The 21,225-nt window shown below is 30.9% G+C and overlaps 2 protein-coding genes across 7 annotated transcripts in view; one reads left to right on the forward strand and one right to left on the reverse strand.

Annotated features, from left to right (window-relative positions):
- LOC134706638 (potassium voltage-gated channel subfamily H member 6-like) overlaps positions 1-13,153 on the forward strand; it is an 88,846-nt gene extending 75,693 nt beyond the window's left edge. For 5 of the 6 annotated variants that reach the window (XM_063565746.1, XM_063565747.1, XM_063565750.1 and 2 more), the window contains 10 exons: positions 869-1,068; positions 3,335-3,422; positions 4,182-4,346; positions 5,260-5,453; positions 6,704-6,803; positions 7,838-8,083; positions 9,977-10,101; positions 10,579-10,775; positions 11,088-11,325; positions 12,031-13,153. In XM_063565746.1, the coding sequence (XP_063421816.1) occupies positions 869-1,068; positions 3,335-3,422; positions 4,182-4,346; positions 5,260-5,453; positions 6,704-6,803; positions 7,838-8,083; positions 9,977-10,101; positions 10,579-10,775; positions 11,088-11,325; positions 12,031-12,327 (1,850 nt within the window). In that variant the 3' untranslated portion in view covers positions 12,328-13,153. Of the gene's footprint in view, positions 1-868; positions 1,069-3,334; positions 3,423-4,181; positions 4,347-5,259; positions 5,454-6,703; positions 6,804-7,837; positions 8,084-9,976; positions 10,102-10,578; positions 10,776-11,087; positions 11,330-12,030 lie in introns of all 6 variants that reach the window. The other variant, XM_063565753.1, reaches the window with a different exon arrangement.
- The window catches only part of LOC134706645 (sepiapterin reductase-like), a 345,856-nt gene that overhangs the window by 138,105 nt on the left and 186,526 nt on the right, over positions 1-21,225 (reverse strand). The window lies entirely within an intron of this gene.

Consider the following 21,225-nt stretch of genomic DNA (forward strand, 5'->3'; position numbering starts at 1 on the left):
GGATGTGGGGGGGGGGGATCCATGTGAAAAATAATGAATCGTTCATTATACTTTAAATGATTTTAAAATACATAAATAAAATTATGTTACAGCAAGTGTAATAGTGAATAAACTACTATTTATTATCTTCAAGTTAGTACTGCATCATTGGAGTTGGTCAATCAGCCATGCTTTTATTCTTATTCTGTGTAAGAACCTCCTTGCAGTTGAAAAGTCATTTGCTATGTTCACGTTTTTACAATTCTGACCAACAAACAGAAGAATACAACACAAGTTCAATATCTAGCATGTTAAAATAATCTCGAGAGAAAACGTTTTTGATTGGCTGATTAATTTGATCATGAGAAACATACAATTTGATTGGCTGAACACGATTGTCCTCCATTGGACACAGTTCAAAATCGGGAACAACAATATTTTTCGTGTAGATTTTCACCAAATCGTGTTTTAGAGGATTTTTCAGGAACACGATCGTGCAATCGTGACAAAAGGTCAAAATCGTGTAGTACACGCCTAAATCGTGAAAGTTGGCAGGTATGAAGGATAATAGTACAAATCTAGAGTCCATTTTGATGTCATGAATAGAATGCTTAAAATCTTATACTGTGGATTCATTAATTTTCGTGGGTACCAATTTTCGTGGATGAAGGAAAATCACATGTTCGTGGATATCTAATTTCGTGGTTTTGCCGAACTCTGCATACACACCTATAGCAAATTTGTCATTCGTTGAACATTTAATTTCGTGGACCATATGTACCCACGAAATCCACAAAAATTGGTGTTTAACGAAAAATAATGAATCTACAGTACTTGTTCTTCAAGTATGTATGAATTTGAAATGATTCTGTAATAATTTTATTTTCAGCTTTGATGTATGCCAGTATCTTTGGTAATGTTTCAGCAATTATTCAGAGACTATACTCTGGTACATCCAGATACCATATACAAATGATTCGAATCAAAGAATTTATACGTTTTCATCAAATTCCCAACCCATTACGACAGAGGTTAGAGGAATATTTCCAACATGCTTGGTCATATACAAATGGTATTGATATGAATATGGTAAGTCAACCAGCTACTGACCGTGAAAGACCCTAATGGGTAGTCAATTTCGTTTAAAAAATTGGTCTGTAACCAGTTACTGAGTAGTGGAATGTAAAAAAGATTGAATTGACAAGGCCAAAAATGTAATACTGTTGATTTATTTATTTTCGTGGGCACCGATTTTTGTTGTTTGAGGAAAACTTGCATTTTCATGCATATTTAATTTAATTGTTTTGGCAAAGTTTGCTTACATTCCTTTATACAATTTGTAATTTGTTGAACATTAAAATATATGGTTCCCCTGTATTACTGAAATTCATAAATTTGGTATCCAACAAATAATATTGAATCCACAGTAGCAATATACCTAAATAACAAAATGGAGGTACAAAACAAATATTAATCAGTCAGGCACTGAGAGTTATCCTGGATTATATCAGAGAAATTCAGAGGATCAGCCAGTTAAAACACCTACTAAACTTCCTTTATTTATAGTTAGTGGAAAACTGCAAAGGAAAACAAATAACCCTGCCATTACAGATAAGGTTAATAATAAAGATCAAAATTTCCTGTTGATTATTATATATTAGACAGGAAAAACTAATCGCTAAGAAAAATGCCTGCAATTATAAACAAGATAACAAAAAACAATTCTCCAGATAAAATATCATAATTTCCACAGATTGGTTTTGTATCTAATTTAATATGAGCTTGCTATATAACTTTAATAGTTATTACCAATGTCATTTACTTTTGGTTAGGTATAGACCATGCTACATGAAACACGATCAATAAAATATTAATCAGTATTACCCTTGGGAATATTGTTCAAATTTAAATTGCTCACTTTGATGATAAAATTTATTTGGTTTGTTTTTCTAGAATTTTAGATGATGATAATTGCTTAAACTTTTAAAAGGTGACCATCAAAGGACTATCTAATACCTTCTAGGCGACAGGGGCATTAAGATTTATCCTTTTCTGTCTGTTGTCCAGATATTGGTTTCTGTTTCACTATCTTTAGTTTGCCTTTATTACAAAATTTAAGGCAACTTGTAAACAATGCTTATTACCACATTTTAAAAATGAATTTGAGTGGCGTCACTTTCTCTGTTCTCAAGTTATGTCCCTTTTCTAAAATTGGTGAATTTTATTTTCATTTTCAAACAGGGGCATATGTGTACCATGCACACATTCATCATTTAAAAAAAAAAATCTTATGTAAATGTCTTATTTAGAAATCAGGAGTCAGTTTCACAAAAAAACTAAAAAGACTAAGATTGGTTTTAAGTCATGCATAATTCAGTATACTTACGATCAATCTTAGTCGTAAGTTTTTTGGTGAAATCGACTACAGAACTGTTTGTAAGAAAATCTTGACTAATGCATAAAAAAATATCTTACTATTTTTTTTAAAAAGGAATTTAAGGGATTTAAAATATGGGTTGACATTAAAAAAAAAGGTTAGACAGGCTAATATCGAAATTGTAAATGTTTAGCATGTATAATATAAAAAAAGACAAAGACTTGTGATGTTTAAGAATAAATTCTGCTGTGACTGTGCTAATTGATTAAAACTGTCAATTAAAATAATCAATGTATATAGTTCTCAAACAGTGTGCTGATTAAAACGGATTTTGTAAAATTTGTTCTTTACATGCCTCCAATCTTGTAAGTAATCGTGCTTCAGTTGTTAAACATGGAGTTTAGTCTATAATCCTGATTTGTGAATGAGACTTTTACAATAAAGATATTAATAATTGCTGTGAAAAAGCAGTGTTGGAAATTTGATTCCATCTTTGCATTGAACATTCATATCAGATGTATTGATTTCTGCGGAGAGAAACTATTTTTATTACATCTGTGTATTGGTATATATAGATTAAGTATTCAATTGTCTTTCCATGTGCATAAACTTTATCAGGGGCGGATCCAGCCATTTTAAAGGGGGGGGGGGGGGGGGGGTCCATACCCAGGACAGAGAGGGGGCTCCAACAATATGTCCAAATTCAAATGCATTATTCGTCCAAAAAAAAGGGGGGTTCCAATATTAAAAACAACTGGGTTTCTTTATGATCAATTGAAGTTATGTATGTGTGGCCTTTTTGAGAAACCTGTTTTAGAGACCACCTGTATTTAGCAGAAACCTGTGTTGTTAGACTAATGATTTAAGGTTCCTTTGTAGTCCATTTCATATAGATTGAACCTGTATTGAAACCCCATTTTTGTGATCTTGTAAAACTGGTGGTGGTTTCACTGTACTAATAAATTGTATCTTTTGCAGGTGTTAAAGAGTTTCCCTGAATGTTTACAAGCAGATATATGTTTACATCTTAATAAAAATTTAATCAGTAATTGTCCAGCATTTAAAGGTAGGTATACAAAGCAGAAGGTTATTTTATAAGGGAGAAAAGTAAAAGAAATTGAATTTAAGAAGGCTCGAGGGAGTGTACAAAAAATTCAGTCAAATTTAAACATTTTTTTTCATTATAAATATTATTTATTACACTATTGTTCTTTATGATATGGTACAAAAATCAACCCAAAAAATCGGAATCTTTTGGCCCCAGATGACTTTTAAAATGTTTATGTCATTGTAAAAGCTCCAAATTGCCTCCCTTTGGTGCAAAAATGCCATGTTTAGGCATTAAAATTAAAATATCTTTTTTAACTCATCGGTGACCTATATTTTTTACAATTTTTTTTCAAATAAGCTGTACTTAAACTAAAAAATAGCAAAATTTAAACCATTTCTGTAATTAAGTTTATTATTTATTTCGATATAACCTCTTTTTCTCCTATTAGTTCAACAGAAAAAAAGTACTTTTTTATTTTTTTTTATGTTCCTGACTATTTATACTCAAAAAAAGTATCCCCAAAAAGCTAACATAAGATTTCTAGATATATATGCATAATAAGTAATGTCATGAATTTACCTGAGACTTTGAAAAAAACATTGATATATACCATCCTATTATAATGACTGTGCAAAACCCTCGGAGGTAGTCAAGGTTGTTAAACACGCCATAGTAGTGGTCATGGTTAGCAAAAAGAATAAACAAGTTCTACTGAAAAAATGAAGAATTTCTATGTTGACATGTAATACTAAGTTTTCCTTGTCTTTTTTGCAGGAGCCAGTCCTGGTTGTTTGAGAGCTTTATCAATGAAGTTTAAGACTACCCATGTACCTCCAGGGGACACCCTAGTACACAGAGGAGATGTCTTAACAGCAATGTACTTCATATCTAGAGGCTCTATAGAAATACTTAGAGAGGATATAGTAGTAGCTATTTTAGGTAATAGAAAAATTACAAGATTATACTTACTAATGGTACATTTATTTTGTAGACAGTTTAGACACTAGCAAGATAAAGACCATAATTCCCTTACTCCCTTAGGTAGATTTACTGGTTTTATATAGCATTTTTGGATAGCTTTACATGGGTTATGGAGCCAATACTTTATTAAACAATATTTAATTAAAACTATATTGAGGCTTTATAGGTTGATGCAAAATAAATGATGAGATGAAAGAAAAAACTTATATCTTTGGTAATAGTAATCAAAGGTACCAGGATTATAATTTAGTACATCAGACGTGCGTTTTGTCTACATAAGACTAATCAGTGATGCTCATATCAAAATATTTATGAAGCCAAAGTTAAGGTTGAAGAGCATTAGGATCCAAAATTCCAAAAGGTTTGGTAAAGCAGGATTGCCGATGTTTTTCAGGTTTTCCAGTGATAGTTCAGATTGAGTTTAAAGCAATGTAACCATACTATGTATAAAAGGAATGTGCTAAAATACATCAAAAACCTTCTTTTTTTTTTTTACATATTTGGGTATTGGAGTAAATTGTAATGAATTACATAATGGTCTTCAAAGTGTTGTAACTGTGTTGTTAGGCTTCCTCAGGTTTTACTTTCTTGTAATTGAGTACTATTTACTCAAATACAGCTTTAAAGTTATAACCATGATATTTTCTGCTGATTAGAAACTCAGATATGAGACTCATTAAAATCTAAGTTAAATTGTATAACATGAACTAAAATGTAATCGTTAAGATTCATGTACTCCTCACTTAAATTTGTGAATCATTTGATGCATACGATACTGTTTTTTGTTAACATAAAAATTACTCTATACTGATTTCTGCTTTTTAACAATTTCATATGATACAACATTTATAACTTTTAATTATCATTTCAGGAAAAGATGATGTATTTGGAGAAAATATTTGTAGACATAAGAATGTAGGAAAGTCTAGTTGTAATGTTCGTGCCTTGACTTACTGTGATTTACATAAAATTCATCGGGATGATCTCCTAGAAATTCTAGATATGTATCCAGAGTTTTCAGATTTTTTTATCAAGAATTTAGAGGTCACATTTGACCTCCGTGATGTAAGTATTGATATATTTTTGAAGATAAAAAGAAAACTTGGTACTGAATAAAGTATTTTACTATTTTTGTATATTCAGTGATCTGGGTAAAATCATGCACAATGAAGAGAAAGAAATATACAGATTCCACCACACTACCAAGCTTTTGATACTTAAAAAAGTAGTTTCTTGATTTAGGTGTAGGTTATTTAGTAACAATTACTTCTCTGCAGAACAATCATTTCTCGTTTTGTTTATATAGATTAGACCGTTGGTTTTCCCGTTTGAATGGTTTTACACTAGTAATTTTGGGGCCCTTTATAGCTTGTTGTTCGGTGTGAGCCAAGGCACCGTGTTGAAGGCCGTACTTTAACCTATAATGGTTTACTTTTTAAATTGTTATTTGGATGGAGAGTTGTCTCATTGGCACTCACACCACATCTTCCTATATCTACATCTCTTATATAAACATAGGAAGATTTAGTATGAGTGCCAATGAGACAACACTCCATCCAAGTAACAATTTATAAAAGTAAACCATTTGAGGTCAAGGAATGGCCTTCAACACAAAGCTTTGGCTCACACTGAACAGCAAGCTATAAATTACTAGTGCAAAACCATTCAAATGGGAAAAAACAATGGTCTATTCTATATAAAAACAAAAAAATGAGAAACAATTATGAACCACATAAACAGATTACAACAACTGAACATCAGATTATATGATTTGATTCAAGCAATGACAATTTTCAAGGTTTCTACTATATCAGGTTAACTCATCCTAATCCAAATGAAGTGGATGTAAGTTATTATAGGCAAGCATATGACCTTCAACAATGAGAAGAAACCAAATTGTAGTGGGCTGTAAAAGGCTCAACATTAAAAAAAAAACAATACTTCAATTGGATTAACTAATAGCCTGATATACCTTATAGTGGGTCATTTTCACGATTTTCATTGAATAAGGTGTACAAAACATTTTGGCGGTTATAATTTTGACGGATTCAAAACATATATCGATATCTTTGCATGAACACTTTAGATTTGTGGGAATTTATTTTGGTGATTTTGTTCTATCCGTGAAAATAATGGAAAATTAAACCTCCTCAACAATAACCTGATATACGGTATAACAAAACAATTTGCCAAAAAACATATATGACTTGTCCTGAACTTTCAAAGGACATAATTATTTCTAACTTGAAAATGATTTTTTTTAACACTTCCATAATTAACCATTCATTTTACATATAAATATAATCTATTCTTAGCAAGAGTTGGTTGTTCGTACAGATAGTGAAAATCAGCGAAGGCCAACACTTCGTCATCGAAGAGCTAACAAGTCTTTCCATTCTTCCTCAGGATCTCAAGGTAACTAAAGTTTATCAAATTATCTCCCTTGAATACCATATTGGAGATGTATAGGTTTTTTTTTTAGATTTGAATAACTAAACTGATACAAGTGGTTCAAACAAGACATAATAGTGTTCCTTATTGGGTTCTCTGATGAATGGAAAAGCAAGACTATAAAATTGTTCAGAAAACTTTTTTTTATAACAATTTGACCTATGTTGATTTATTATCGACTCCTAGGAGTCAATATTAAAAATTGAACGATGGACAGAAAGGGCATGAATTTTTCTTGCTACCTGATTGGAAGATATTACGAGACATGAATAACTAAAGTTTATTGATTGGTTAGGACAATCCAAACCTAGTAAATGTCCTTCAATCCCGTAGAGTATCGGATTTGTCCTCTCTATTTTAGCAATTAGATTTTACACAGGTAACTTTTATCTATAAATAGTTAAATCTTCTGGAGCATGTGGAGTAAACAACAACGTTAATCAATATATATAATATATATATACTACTTCATAACGTCTGACCTCATGTGTGTGGTAAAATTTGTTGCTTTTGGTGCATGTGGCTATTCTAGTAAATGAATAATTCTACAAACTGAGAACACTTTCCATTTTCATCTGCTAAGAGTCGATCTATAGCACTTTTTGAAAGGCTATTGCTTGTGGAGTAGTTTGTAATCAAAAAGACCTTCAACATTTTAACCTCAACAACCTCCAGGTTACAATAGTGAGATGCTATTGATAAATATTCCCATTCTTTTGAAGCTTATATTTTAAAATTATTTATCATATGTTACAAAGTATTGACACCTTTAGTATGCAATATTTGAGTTGTAATGTCACTTTTGGTCCAATTTTTCATTAGTTTTAACGGTTTTAAGAAAATTTGACTGAAAAACACAGTTTATATTTTCTCTTTTTATTTTTTTAATTTATCTAGGCAATGCATGCATAGCATATGTACATCAAAAAGCCTTTAAAATTGTCTTTATAAAATAAAATTTTAGATTATACTTGTATTATATTTAATTTATAATGTAGATGAAACAGAATATAAATTCCGACCCTCTCGGGCCAAAAGATTACGGCGACATAAGAGTCAAGAGGATGGACCTACAATGTCAATGTCCTTTGAATCAAGTGATGAAGACATCAGAGAAAGTGGAGTAGGAATTTTAGAATTCTCCCCGGCCAAAGCTGGACAAGATATCACACCTGCTAAGTTTGATGACTTTGAATCGAAGGAAGAACGTAAACGACCTTCAGGATTTGGTTCATCTCTTGTTGGTTTGTACTTTTGTGATGAGATTTATAGCTATGAGCTTATTTATATATATGTTTTATAAATTTGGTTGATTCTAAGCTCCCAACAAATGATTTCTTGTCATTTTGATTTATTTTTTACAAAATTGAGTTTTCTGTTTTAGCTTATAACTGAATGTATTTGCTATTTTAGTTGTGAAATGCCTTAAATTCAGATTTACATGTATATGTATATGCAGGGTTTCCCCTGGGTCAATTATTTTTTTCACCACCTCTTTCGCCAAAACAATATATTTTTTCGCCACTTTATTATTTTTTTTGCCAAGTAACACAATATATTTTTCTTTTAAAATTTTCCTTTTTTTTTCAGCCCCCCCCCCCTAAATAAGAAATGGTTTTACAACAGAACGAAGCATCTTATCACTTGAAATTGATCCCTCATGTAAGGTGTAGTCATTACATTGAAGGGTTACTCTCATGCCTCTCATGCCAACCTTTTGAATATATTTCTTCATAACGACAGTTTTCTTTTCTAGACCATTGTAAATAAGTAAAACTATATGCTTGAAATACATGTGTCACTGAAACGACTTTGGAGTACCCACTCAAATCAATGATCTATATGAAAGTTAAATGATAAAGTTTTAAATCAGAGATCTTTTTTGCTTTTGAACATTTCCCGTCATAACAACGATTTTCTTTTCTGGACTATCATTAAAAGAAGGAGAGGCAGCATAAAAATTTTGCTTCAAACACGTGCGTCGCAAAGTGGTTAATAGTTCCCTTTTGTGACATGTGACAGAAGCCATTTAATCATATCATTTTGTCATATTATAACAATCAACACCTTTATTAATTAGTCCTTCGATGTCGATAGCTATGAGTGTAATCAGCTGATTATTGATTTTCTGTCAAAATCTTAACGAGTTCAAGGTGAATTCCGAGTATTGTCTGATTGGTAAAGTCGGAGAAACCCGAAAAAAGTAAATAAACAAGATGGCTGAAAATAAATCGTTTTATATATTTCTTTCGCCAAATTCTTTCGCCAAGGACGAATTTTAATCGCCACAATTATTATTTTTTCGCAAATTGCGAAAATGGCGACCGCCAGCGGAAACCCTGTGTATATGTAAAAACTATTTTAGTTGTGATATGCAAATTAAAATATAAAGATGCGTTTTCAACTTGCACTTCATTTACAACATGACTGACCAGTTAAACAGTTTGATTTGATGAAACAAAGAGCAAATGTGTTAGCATTATTTGAATGAATTGCAATATATTAAATGCCCTCCTATGGAAGAATCAACAATTTAGAAGAATTTCAAAACATGGATGAAATAAAAATAGATGACCTAACCATCCAATTTGAAGTAAACCCTCATCCTGAGTTAGAAATATAGATCTATTTTGTTTTTTGAATGTCTGGTAATTAAAGAAATATCTAGATATTTTTTTGTTAGAATGATAACAAATTACTGAGTTATCTCCCCTTAATTTTTAATTTCTAGTGCATATTATCCAAATTATATCTTGAAATACCATAACAGGAAAAGGAAACTGTGAACAAAAAGTATCTGAGTGCACAATTACATTCGGAAGTTAAATTAATGTAAGAATAAACATGTTTCTGTAAAATGTTTTCACCCCTGTCTGATTCAGGGTCTGTTACAGTGAAACCTATAATCCAGTGGCATTAATACTTATAAATAAATCTGTGTGTTATCTCATATATTTCAAAATTTTTGATTCTGTACACAGTATGAAATGAAGTCTTACATTAGAGAATATCATAGGTATGCCATCAAAAAATTCCCAGACAAAAAAAATAACAAAAGACTTCAGGTATTGTCTTGTAAGTATTCTTTTATAAACACTTTACAATTTAAATAATTAAAATCTTATTTTCCATTGTAGGTGCTTTTGCCAATGTTAACAGTTTAGTAAATGCTGTAACAGGGAGATATGAGCACCAAGGCAAACAGAATGACCAAGATGCTACTCCATTGTTACAGGAACATAGTCAAAGTTCGGATACCCAGGTAATACCTCCTGATAAAGGAATGTCAGTCCGTCCGTCCATCAATGCATCACACACAACCTTTTAAAAAAATGTGCAACACAGAAGTGGTTCAATTTTGCTATCCGTAAAATGTTGGCATTGTGAGTTTAATAAGAAAGAGTCCATAGCTAATTTTTCCAGTTTAACCTTAAAACAGATTTTAGCGTCCATTTGTTTTTCATTCTGAAAAAAAAAAATACCTCTTCTTTTGTGGCTGTTTAAAAGTAAGGACTTTGTCAAACTTCATGTAGAGGAGGATGAATATTTTTTAATGCATGATGCTTGAAGAGTGCCACTTGGCTGTTCTAACCCATGCTACAAAGTTGCAGCTGTTAAAGATTTTGACCAACCTGTCCCTCAATCTGTTAGTAATCCTTTCATCATAATAAAAGTCATTGATATTATCATTAACATCCTCAGCTTCCCTTTCTAACCTATATATATCTTTCTTTTACAGAGGAGAGTGACCTCTAGTTCCAGTGTGCCAAAGTCCACCTCGTCCATGACACTTCCTGTTTCCAGTCCTTCCACACACTCCCAGTTTGAGGAATGTCAGGGGGGACAACAGTTTATTCCAGCATCAGAGGTGTTCCAGACAGGAGGAGGACATACAAGTCCCCAGGATGTGGAAAGAAGGCTTGATGAATTGACAAGGTAAAAGCGCTCTGGATACCCTTATTTTATAGTGTTATTCTTATTTATTTTAACCAATTATTCAGCATTTAAAGTAAATCAGTATGAATATATAAAAAGAACTTATGGGTCAAACTTTTCTTCCATCTTTAATCATGAAATTTATACTGATTTCATTTGAAAATTTTTATGCATTAGGCAAGATAAGATTTTAGCACCAGCCTTTTGTAGTACTGTTGGCATTTTTTTACTTTTTCATTTTTTTCACAGATTAGAGATCATTGTCAGTTTAGGAAATGATTTCTATTTTTTTTTCTATTTTTATCTTAACAGACAACTGAGTCGACTAGAGAACAAGATGTGTTCAGATATTGCTATGATATTGGATATATTACGAACACAACTTGGTCCTGCACAAAACGTCCAGTCCGATACCCAGGAATCTCCCCCTGATGGTAACCTGCCCCCACCCCCAGACTATAATCAGATCAGTGAGTTTGATGATGATACAATCTCAAGTCCAGGATCAACAGCCAATGACACAAGCCACCTGGTATATCAGGAGAGGCTGGTATGTAAGTGTTCTTTTATTTACTTACACTATCTTTAAAGAAATGTCAGTATAAAAAAACAGATGTTTACTATTTGATTATTATAATGTTTAAAAAATATATTGATTTTTACCATAATGCAACATGGGCACATTTATTTTACCAACTATAAGTATGGCAGTTTGTGTCCATTGGTTCCTTTCTCAGAACCATGCAGTCAATGATATTTAACCATTTTGTTATTATGCCAATGAGACAATTATCTACCAGAGACAATATAATTTGGCTGTAAATTATTTTAACAAAAATGCCCATGAATAATAACTCTTGATAAATTGGATGCTATCTAAACACATGCCCTTTATTGTCATCTTCCCTGCTGAACTGAAGCTGAAGTGATTACTGATGAGAAGATTTTTTAAAGAACTTGCAAAGACTATAAATGGATTTACACTAGTAATTTTGGGGCCTTTTATAACTTGCTGTTCGGTGTGAGCCACATCTCTGTGTTGAAGCCAGTACCTTGATCTATAATGGTTTACTTTTATAAATTGTGACTTGGAGGGAGAGTTGTCTCATTGGCACTCATACCGCTTCTTCCTTTATCTATATAAAATTCAAATACATGTAGTAGTATGACATGATACATGTAATGATATAGCAGTTCATCATACATCTATTTCTAATTTTGCTGAAAAGCCTTTTTATTTTATGATTTTTTTCAGGATCACCAGTGTTTAGAATCACCATGGATACGAAGATCTGAAGAAGAACTAGAAAAAAATAAACAAAAATATACAGATTCAAAGACATATAAAGTGGAAAGTCAAAATAAGGCCATGCCAAATAAAAAATCAACACATGATCAGCCACTTACTAGTCTATCAGGAGCATGCTCAACAACTGACAATATAAACCAATCAAATGCAGACTCTCAAAAGAGCATATCAGAAGTGTCTACCACAATCAGTGCAGACAAACCTTCTAAAACTGTTGGTTCAAAACAACATACAGATGTGTAGTAGCGATATGGAGTGACTAGCAATATTCCAGTTTTTTGTTTGATAGTAGCCAAAGTTCTTTACAAACTAAAACAAACAGGTATCAACCAATTTACTGCAACTGGTCAGTGTAATTTGTTCTTTGATCTAAAATTAATTTAAATAGTTGTTAGAAAATATAATTAATACTGCTCTTATAAAACAACTGATGTTTGCTTTCTGTTTTTCATGTGTTCTGCCTCAGGAATTTTTGTTTCAACATACTTGTTATTTTAAAGACAACTAACTGTCTAATTGATCACTTGCAATAAAAATGGTTAACACTTGTGTGGTTTCAGTTGTAATTGTTGAAGTTTTTGTTTCTTATTTGTTTTTTGTTTATTGTTTAACATCATGTTGATTTTTGTGTAAAAATTGTACAAATAAGTGCTTACTGACGAATTGTGATTGCTTGTATAATATTGATACTTACTATTGATACTTACTGACAGTTAGATGTTACTTATTTACTAATTACTGTTGTTCAGTGAATATACAGATAATGTTTTAAGAACTAAGTACACTGTAGTATATTAACAATAAGCCAATACCTATTTCAAAATCACATTAGAGACAATGCAGCAGAAGACAAAATAATACATTCTTAGGCTGAAATTTAAAGTTTTTGTTTAAAGGTTAAACACAGATTGATATACGACATATGTTCTTTTCAAGTAACTGGAAAAGATTCTTCCAAAAGAGGTTTTTAAAAAAGTGAACAGAAAGTTATAGCTCTGAACCGAAGTTGACCATAAAGTAATAAAATCATAGTAAAACTATTATAAAGGGGAGATAATCATATTTACTAACTTCATGTAATAGTTTTGTGGGGAGGGTGTATTCTTTTGTGAGTTCCCTCAAAGTTCTAGTTTTACTTTATTATTTAGAGTTTATGTTTACATCAATATGCTATTCAGGACTGATATGTTGAATTTATATTAGTCCGCTAGTGTTGGGCCAGTAGAATTTCTAGTAGAATTCTGGTGGTGTATTAACACATCAATTCAGTAACAAAGAATTTTCTTTTTGACCAACAGGGGTTAACTATATGGTTCTTATAGGGCAAACAGCTTTAATGTCAACTCCTGCTAGAACAATCAATTAAACTTTCTCAGACAGAAAGAAAATTGCAACTTCTATTTTGATTTTTTTTTACTCTCATTGATTTCTTAATTATCAAAGCCAAATAAAATACTGGTCTCTGCCTTCTGAAGAGGATGTGCATATATGGATCACAAAATAGATGTACATATTTCATGGATTTTTGTTTTCTGCATTCATCAGTTACATTATTTGAACTTTCATAAACACATGAATTACAATACAAAAAATGTACATCTTTTATATAAAAAAAAATGATAAATGCATCAAGTTATGTTATATTTGTGTTAACTTTTTAGATATAGTATTACAGATGTTTTAACATTTTACCTTGTCCATTAGTGATGTCAGCTTCTGCTTGCATCTATATTTGATTCAATCAACAAATACAGTTATCAAATTAATTCTGTTCCTTACTGTTCTAACCATATTGGAATAGTTTAACATTCCTTGTTATTCATTTAGTTTTGTATATACACAATTACCAATGTTTGCCTCCATTAAAATACTCCTTGTTTTTGTTATGTACATATGTATAATTATATTGTTGCAGTGTGATAGATGTTTGTTTGAATGAATGATCCAAACCTGTATTGGATTTACATAAAATCAAATTAGCAAGTTCTTTATTTTAAAAATTAAATAGAAAAAGTTGATTGTTTTAAAATTAAGGTAGAAAAGGACAAGATATTGCTAATTTTTAGCTCAAGAAGGTCATCCTTTCAAATTTCTTTGATAACTTTATCAATGCTGGAATGGGATGAAAATTCACTAATTTGGTTTGGAAATGACTTGATTAAAACCAGAATGTCAGTTAAATGTTGTTCAAATACCAAATATTTCAAGTGGCATATTCTTAAATTTCAGCTGTTGTTAATCAATTGTATCTGCCTTGGAAATATATCATTTTAAGGTCATGGAAATCACTAGGAATAACCAATGGGTGTAGAATATTTGATAGATGATGGTTAATAGTTCTAGGGATAGAAAATCAGGATCTCACACCTTCTTTTATGAAAATAAAAATCATTCACAGCTTTAAAATATCAAAGTACAGTACTGTAAATTCAGAAATTATTGCGTGCATTTATTATTGCGATTTTGTCATTTTACACTTGAATGCGATTTTAATTTTTACGATTTTGAGAAAAGTCATGCTTAATTCAGTTAAAATTTTACAAAATGCGAGTTTTAATTATTGCGTTTACAACTCAGTCGCATTATTCGCAATAATAAAAACCTCGCAATAATTTCTGAATTTACAGTATATGATTGTGCAAACTATCTAGGCATGATAAACAATACATGTTTTTACTTCTGTGAAGTTGTGTGAATCTGATGAGTTTGCTAAATCTGATGTCTCATTTTTAGAGTCTTATGCTTGATGCATGATAAAGAACCCTTCCAACAACAATTTTTTATTGGTCCTTCAGACATCTATTGTAAGGCAAAATATATGCTCTCACCCCCTTTTTGTGACAATTCCAGCAAGTCAATTCACTTTCAGAACCTACCTATTTGATATATTGTGTCTTTCCTTCTTGGTTTGAATATGCATGGGAATAGCTACTGAACCTTTGATAAAAAATAGTTATGAAGCCTTAACTCAATGCCATTTTATATTAATGGACAGAGGTAACAGCTGTGTGTGTAGTCCATCTTATTTTACCTAAGATCTTTAACATTTTAAAGTCATTATTTCTAAACATTCATAAGATGGCGGCCCTTTTCTCAAAACATCTCAGAACATGGTCTGTGTAGGATAAAATATTTTTTTTGCAAGTGCCATGACATTGTATACATGTGCATTATAAGACTTTTTTTGATCGGTTTTATCAGCTTAATTTCCAAACAGTTACAGACTTTGCATTGAGTTTTTTCATCCCAAATAAGTTAACAGATGTATTGGTCATGATATTCATTTACTAGTACATAAGGTCAGTTTCTATCTGATTGTCCTCATATGACTAAAATATCATACAATTGCCTCTTCAAGCAATTTAATATTTCATAATTGTAAACATTTTGTGGAAGAGTCACACAAATTGAATTAACTTATTTTGTTGTCTTGATTATTTTTAACAGTCTTAAAAAGTCAGAATAATGAGATTAGTACTGTTATTATGTTTATCATTGTACTTAAATCATGGCAGTCATTTTGTATGTTTTGTAGAGCGAGTAAGATTTGGTTTGACAGATAAAGTTCTGTAAAAAAAAAATCTTTGTTGTTTTTCTCTGATGCCATTTTAAAGCTTATATGTCCCAAAAGGGCCAAGTGAGCTTTTCTCATCACTTGCCGTCTCTTGTCCTCACTAAAGTTTTACAAAAATCTTCTCTAAAACTTATTTTGCCAAAAATCACCAAACTTGGCCTATATCATCCTTAAGGTACCTAGTTTTAAAGAAAATGTATCCCATGACTCTGGCCATCATGGCTTAACATAGAATATAAGGGTAAAATGCAGTTTTTGAGCCAATTTGACATTGGGTTTTAAGGTTCATCAGTTCAAGACCTATCCGCTCTGAAATTTTCAGATGCATCAGACAACCTGTTGTTGTGAAGCTGCCCCTGAATTGGTAATTTTAAGAACAATTTGAATTTGTTGTTACTGTCTTGCATATTATAAAAGATAGAGATAAACTTTAAACAGCAAAAGTTTTCAGCAAAGTAAGCTCTATAAATAAGTCAACATGATCAACATTGTCTATTGCCCTTCCTGAAGTTCTCACCATTTAAAGGCAATTTTTCGTAAAGTTTTACATAAATATTTTCCTTTTATTTAAACTACTGGGCCTATTTCATTATACATAGATAAACAGCAAGAATGTTCAGTAAAGAAAGATCTACAAACACATCAGCATTACCAAAAACAGAGAATTTTGTCATGAATTCTGTTTTTGTCTATAATGTGTGTCCTTTGTTTAATATGCACAAAGACTAAGGTAAGGAAGTTTGCAGTTTTTGGGTTGGAACACACAATTATATGTACATAAAAATAAATTTTGGTACACAGTGCAATTTTTTTCTATTCTTGGAAATAATTTTGAAAATCTTGAAAGAAATGCTCATTCAATGTTCCAAACGTCTTCAGTATTTTCTAATATCAGGGTCAGGTGTCCGCTTTGCCTGTCTCTATTGCTATGTAAAATCTGAGACTATAGAAGTCTCAGGTAAAATAAGGTATTCCATAACATATCAAAATGCTAAATCCAATATGATTTGTGCTTCCCTGACAATGACTTCGATGATACAACAACCATGTCAATTGATTTGTGTAGTATTTTAATATATCCTGTATGATGTAAAGGAGAAATCATCAATCTTGACAAGACAAATTTGTTAATCATCAATTGCTTTGATCAGATTTGTTGCAAATACGACAAACTCTGTGCCATTGGTGGTTCTTAAATTATTTGGATTTAGAATTTTTAAGTATTTTGGATTGATTTAGCTTTAGATTTAAGTGAAATACAAGTGGTTTAAACAAAAGTTTCTCACATTGGAGATGTACAGTATTGAAAAAAAAAGGTTGAAGAAAATCCATTAGGGTTGCACGTGGCATAAACTTGATACATTCTATATGCATCATTCAAAGACCAAAACGAACACAAGGAAAAAACTAGTCTGAATCTGTAATATATATTCTGCCAATGTAGGCACACCTCTTCCGAGTATTGGTTTTTCACATCATGAATAAAAATATCTTCCACCAATATCACTATACACTATTTACATTGTTCATCATATTCTTGACGATAAAATTGGACTTAATGTCAATATCATCAAATCATTAAATATTTTAAAATCTAAAAATATTTATCTAAAGATATCACTGTTTAAGAGTAGACAACCAATTGACACTTAGGATTCATAAAATGTTACTTTCTTTTCTTTTTCTTTATATCATCTAATTGCAACAGTCTATATCTTTCACAATGGAGATTGTAACATAATCGCCTACATTTTGGATCTATAATGTTCTGTATCACTTTAAAAACTTTTTCATTTCTTAACATTGTCATGTAATTAAAGGGATCTATGATCAGTTGTAAAATGTCAAAATGTTCACCTTTCATATTAAAAGCAGCTAGTTCTTCACTACAGGAATTAATTAAATCTTCCAAAATTGGTTTTCTGATATCTTCTAAACTTTTACACGTTAATAAGAAATGTGGTAAAGTTTCTTCTGTTTCATTACACAGTTTGCATATAGACAGTTCTGTATTACTTTTAAACTTGGCTCTAACTGTTTGCAGAATGTAACTCCCAGTAGCTATTTTCAATTTTGTAGGAATTCTAATAATTTCCCTTGAATTCATAGTATTTGTATTTGCAATAGGATGACATTGTCCTGGTTTATATATCAACGATAAGTATCTTAAACTGGTATAAAGTTTTGCTTGATTCAGTATCTTCTCAATCCAGAATTTTTGAACTTTGGAAGTTATTTCCCTTTTCCATTGGTATTTACTAATTGGATTAACTAAGTATTGTGCAGGATCATTAAGTTCATATTTCAAAAATATTTTCCTCAGTAAACTAAACCAGCTATTACTATTAATAGATTTAACATTTAATTGCCTTTCCGCTAGTTGCCATTCAATAGAATTTTTTCCTTGTCTAGTAATATTTCCATAAAAAGTTAAAATTTTTACATCTATTTGAGCTTCTACAGGTAACATCCCAGAAATCATATATATAGCAGGATCTGCTACTGTTTTTGGTAAAGATAACAATTGTTTCAAGAACTTCTTAAATTGGATATTTAAAGTTTCTAAACATCTTCCTCTAGGGATTACTATTTCCAATCCATAAAACATTATCGGTATAAAATAAGTATTCATTATTGACATTGAAGTTTGTGGATCTAATCCATTTTCGCCATAAAGTCCAACCCCCATTAAACTATATAGTGTCCTTCTTGCTTTCTTTAAATTCTCATCTATTGTTGCTTTACATGAATCATCGTCTGTACGACATATTCCTATATGTGTTGCTTTATTAGAAGTTGGAAGAACAGAATTGCCTAAATTCCAAAAATTTTCATTTACTTTCTCATGGTGACGTGATTTAGACTGTATAACACAACTTTTTGCTGGTTGTAGTAAGTATGCCTCACGTTTACTAAAATCAAAGGCCATATCAATTAAAATTTGCGTTTCATACGGACAGTTACTAAGAATGGCTAAATCATCTGCGCAAGTAGGAGCACAACAAGAAATAGATCCAATTTTGCCTCCATATCCTGAATCAGCTAAAATGTCTAAAAGTGTATTTATATAGATTTTGTACAAGTCTGCACTAAGAGTCCCTCCTTGTCTTACGCCTTGTTCTATTCTAAAAGTGTCCGATATTTGATTATTCCATTTAACACAAGAAACAGCATTTTTATATAGATTATCAATAATTAAAATTGATTGTTCCGGAATTTTCATTTGATATAATCTTCTGATAAGCCCAGCATGTTTAACAGCATCGAATGCAGATTTTGCATCAAGCATAGTTATTATTATTTGATCATTTAACTCGATACATTCCTTGTGATATTCTTCTATAATAAAAGAGCAGTTTAATGGTGCTGTTCTTTTAGTAAAGCCACGTTGTAATGGATTTTGATATTTTATAATGTCAGGATTAATTCTGATCTTTAAAACAGCCTCAATGAGTTTGGATAATGTTGGAGTAATTGTTATTCCACGATAATTTTTACTGTCTTTACAACTTCCTTTATTCTTAAAGAGCGGAATTACTATCCCTAATTTCTGTTCGTCTGGTATATAACAAAGTCTAAAAGTACTATCCAAGAGTTCTTTAAGGTGATAAATAAGAGATTGTCCTCCATATAATAAGTTTTCAGTTGAAACTCCAAATATATCTGGTGATTTATTTAAATTTAATAACTTCAAAGCTTCTACTATTTCATTTTCAGTAATACTTTGGTGCTGAAACATAGCTCTACAAATGTCAATTATATCAATATATTCTTGTTCGATCTTTTGTTGATATTTGTTATCAAAATGTTCATGAATAGAATTTTTTGTTAAATTTTCAAAATGATGTTTCCATCCACTTAAAATGTTGTTTTCTGTACTATACACTGTGTCTCCTACAGATAGTTCATCTATATGATTACTTAATCTTCCCCTCTGTTTTTTAATAAGTCTATAAAATGAATTTTTGTTTTTGATATTTGCTTCCATTATTTTTTCTCTTTCATCGATTCTATTCATCGCAACTGCCTTGCGACAGTGTTTACGTAAATTATAAGTTGTCTCTTTTTTCTGAATATAAAGTTCATTCCTTGGATCTTCCGACCGCCCATTAATCTTCCATTGATAAAAAGCCTTTTTTTTCATTGCAATTGCGCCAGAAATATCTTCATTCATTACTTTTAATTTTGGTTTTCTATATCTTTTTCGAGGAGTTGGACAACAACTTTTTGCTGAATTGAAGAGTAAACTGTTCATATTTTGAAAAGCAATATCCACTTCATATTTATTTTCTAAAGATGATGAAAAATTATCTAATCCATTTTCAACTAAAGTTTTATATGCGTCTTTATCTATTTTTTTCCATGGAGTTTTTCCAGAGGGTAGAATATTTGAATTTGAACATTTCAATTTTTCTTTAGCATTGATGATATATTTCAATTTTGCTTTAACAGGAAAATGATCAGACACGTTAGTAGCTACATTGTCCATTGTTTCCATACTGATCACATTCTCTTTAAAATCTTGTTTAAAAAGTAAAAAGTCAATAGTTGAAGTTCCTTTACCACTACAATTTACAAAAGTAATACCATTTTCTTCAGTATATAAACTATTTTCATTCAAAAAGTCTACTAAATATTTGTTTCTTCTCGTATCTATTTTACTTAAAATATTTTCGTTAAAATCGCCACCAATTATAATAGAGTGAGAGTCGCTATAACTTTGAACGATTTCATGTAGTTGGTCTATACAGTTATAAAATTCTAATGAGTCAGATGGTGTTCCTTTACATGGTAAATAAACAGATACTAGGAGTAGCTTTGAAGATCCTAAAAGTTCAACACAGCAAATTCTATCGTTTCCAATATCTAACGGATTAATAAAATTGTCAAGGTCTTTTCTCCATAAAATTCCTGTTCCCCCATAACCACGAGGTAAATTGGTTGGATTTATTGGATCTTTATCATCGACCGCTTTTCCAATTCCACAAATATTTTGATGAAGTTCATTAAGTAAATTCAGTTGAAAATTAAACAGCCAATGTTCTTGAATTAAAAATATATCTGTTGATTTAAAAAGTTCATCAAAAAACATACCGCATGTTTGTATATTTTTACAATTAAAAGTTAAAATATTAAGTTCTTTCTTTTTATCATCCTCTCTACTTTCATGATTTAATTGTTCCATTATGTCGGTTGGACACTGAGGCTTGTTTTCCATAAAAAATTATTTCCATGTAAAGTTTTGGCAATGTTATTACTTTGGAAATATAAATTTTGTCCCAAATAGTCCCTAGGTTGATTACTTTGTGAATCACAATTTGTCCTTACTTGGTTGTCTGACGCTAATACATCAATAAGATTCGAATGAGTAACAGTTTGAGTATTGTCCGGAGACGTATCTTGAAACCATTGATTTTCATAATCACATCTACTTTCTGAATCACTATGACTCTCATTTACAGTTCCATAATTATTTATATAATATGAGTTGTGATGATCATAATAATATGGATATTGATGATAATAATTTTGGTAATCCCAATTATGTTGAGAATATTGATTTTCTG

The sequence above is a fragment of the Mytilus trossulus genome, chromosome 2 (genome assembly GCF_036588685.1).
Source record: "Mytilus trossulus isolate FHL-02 chromosome 2, PNRI_Mtr1.1.1.hap1, whole genome shotgun sequence".
Classification (NCBI taxonomy): Eukaryota; Metazoa; Mollusca; class Bivalvia; order Mytilida; family Mytilidae; genus Mytilus; species Mytilus trossulus.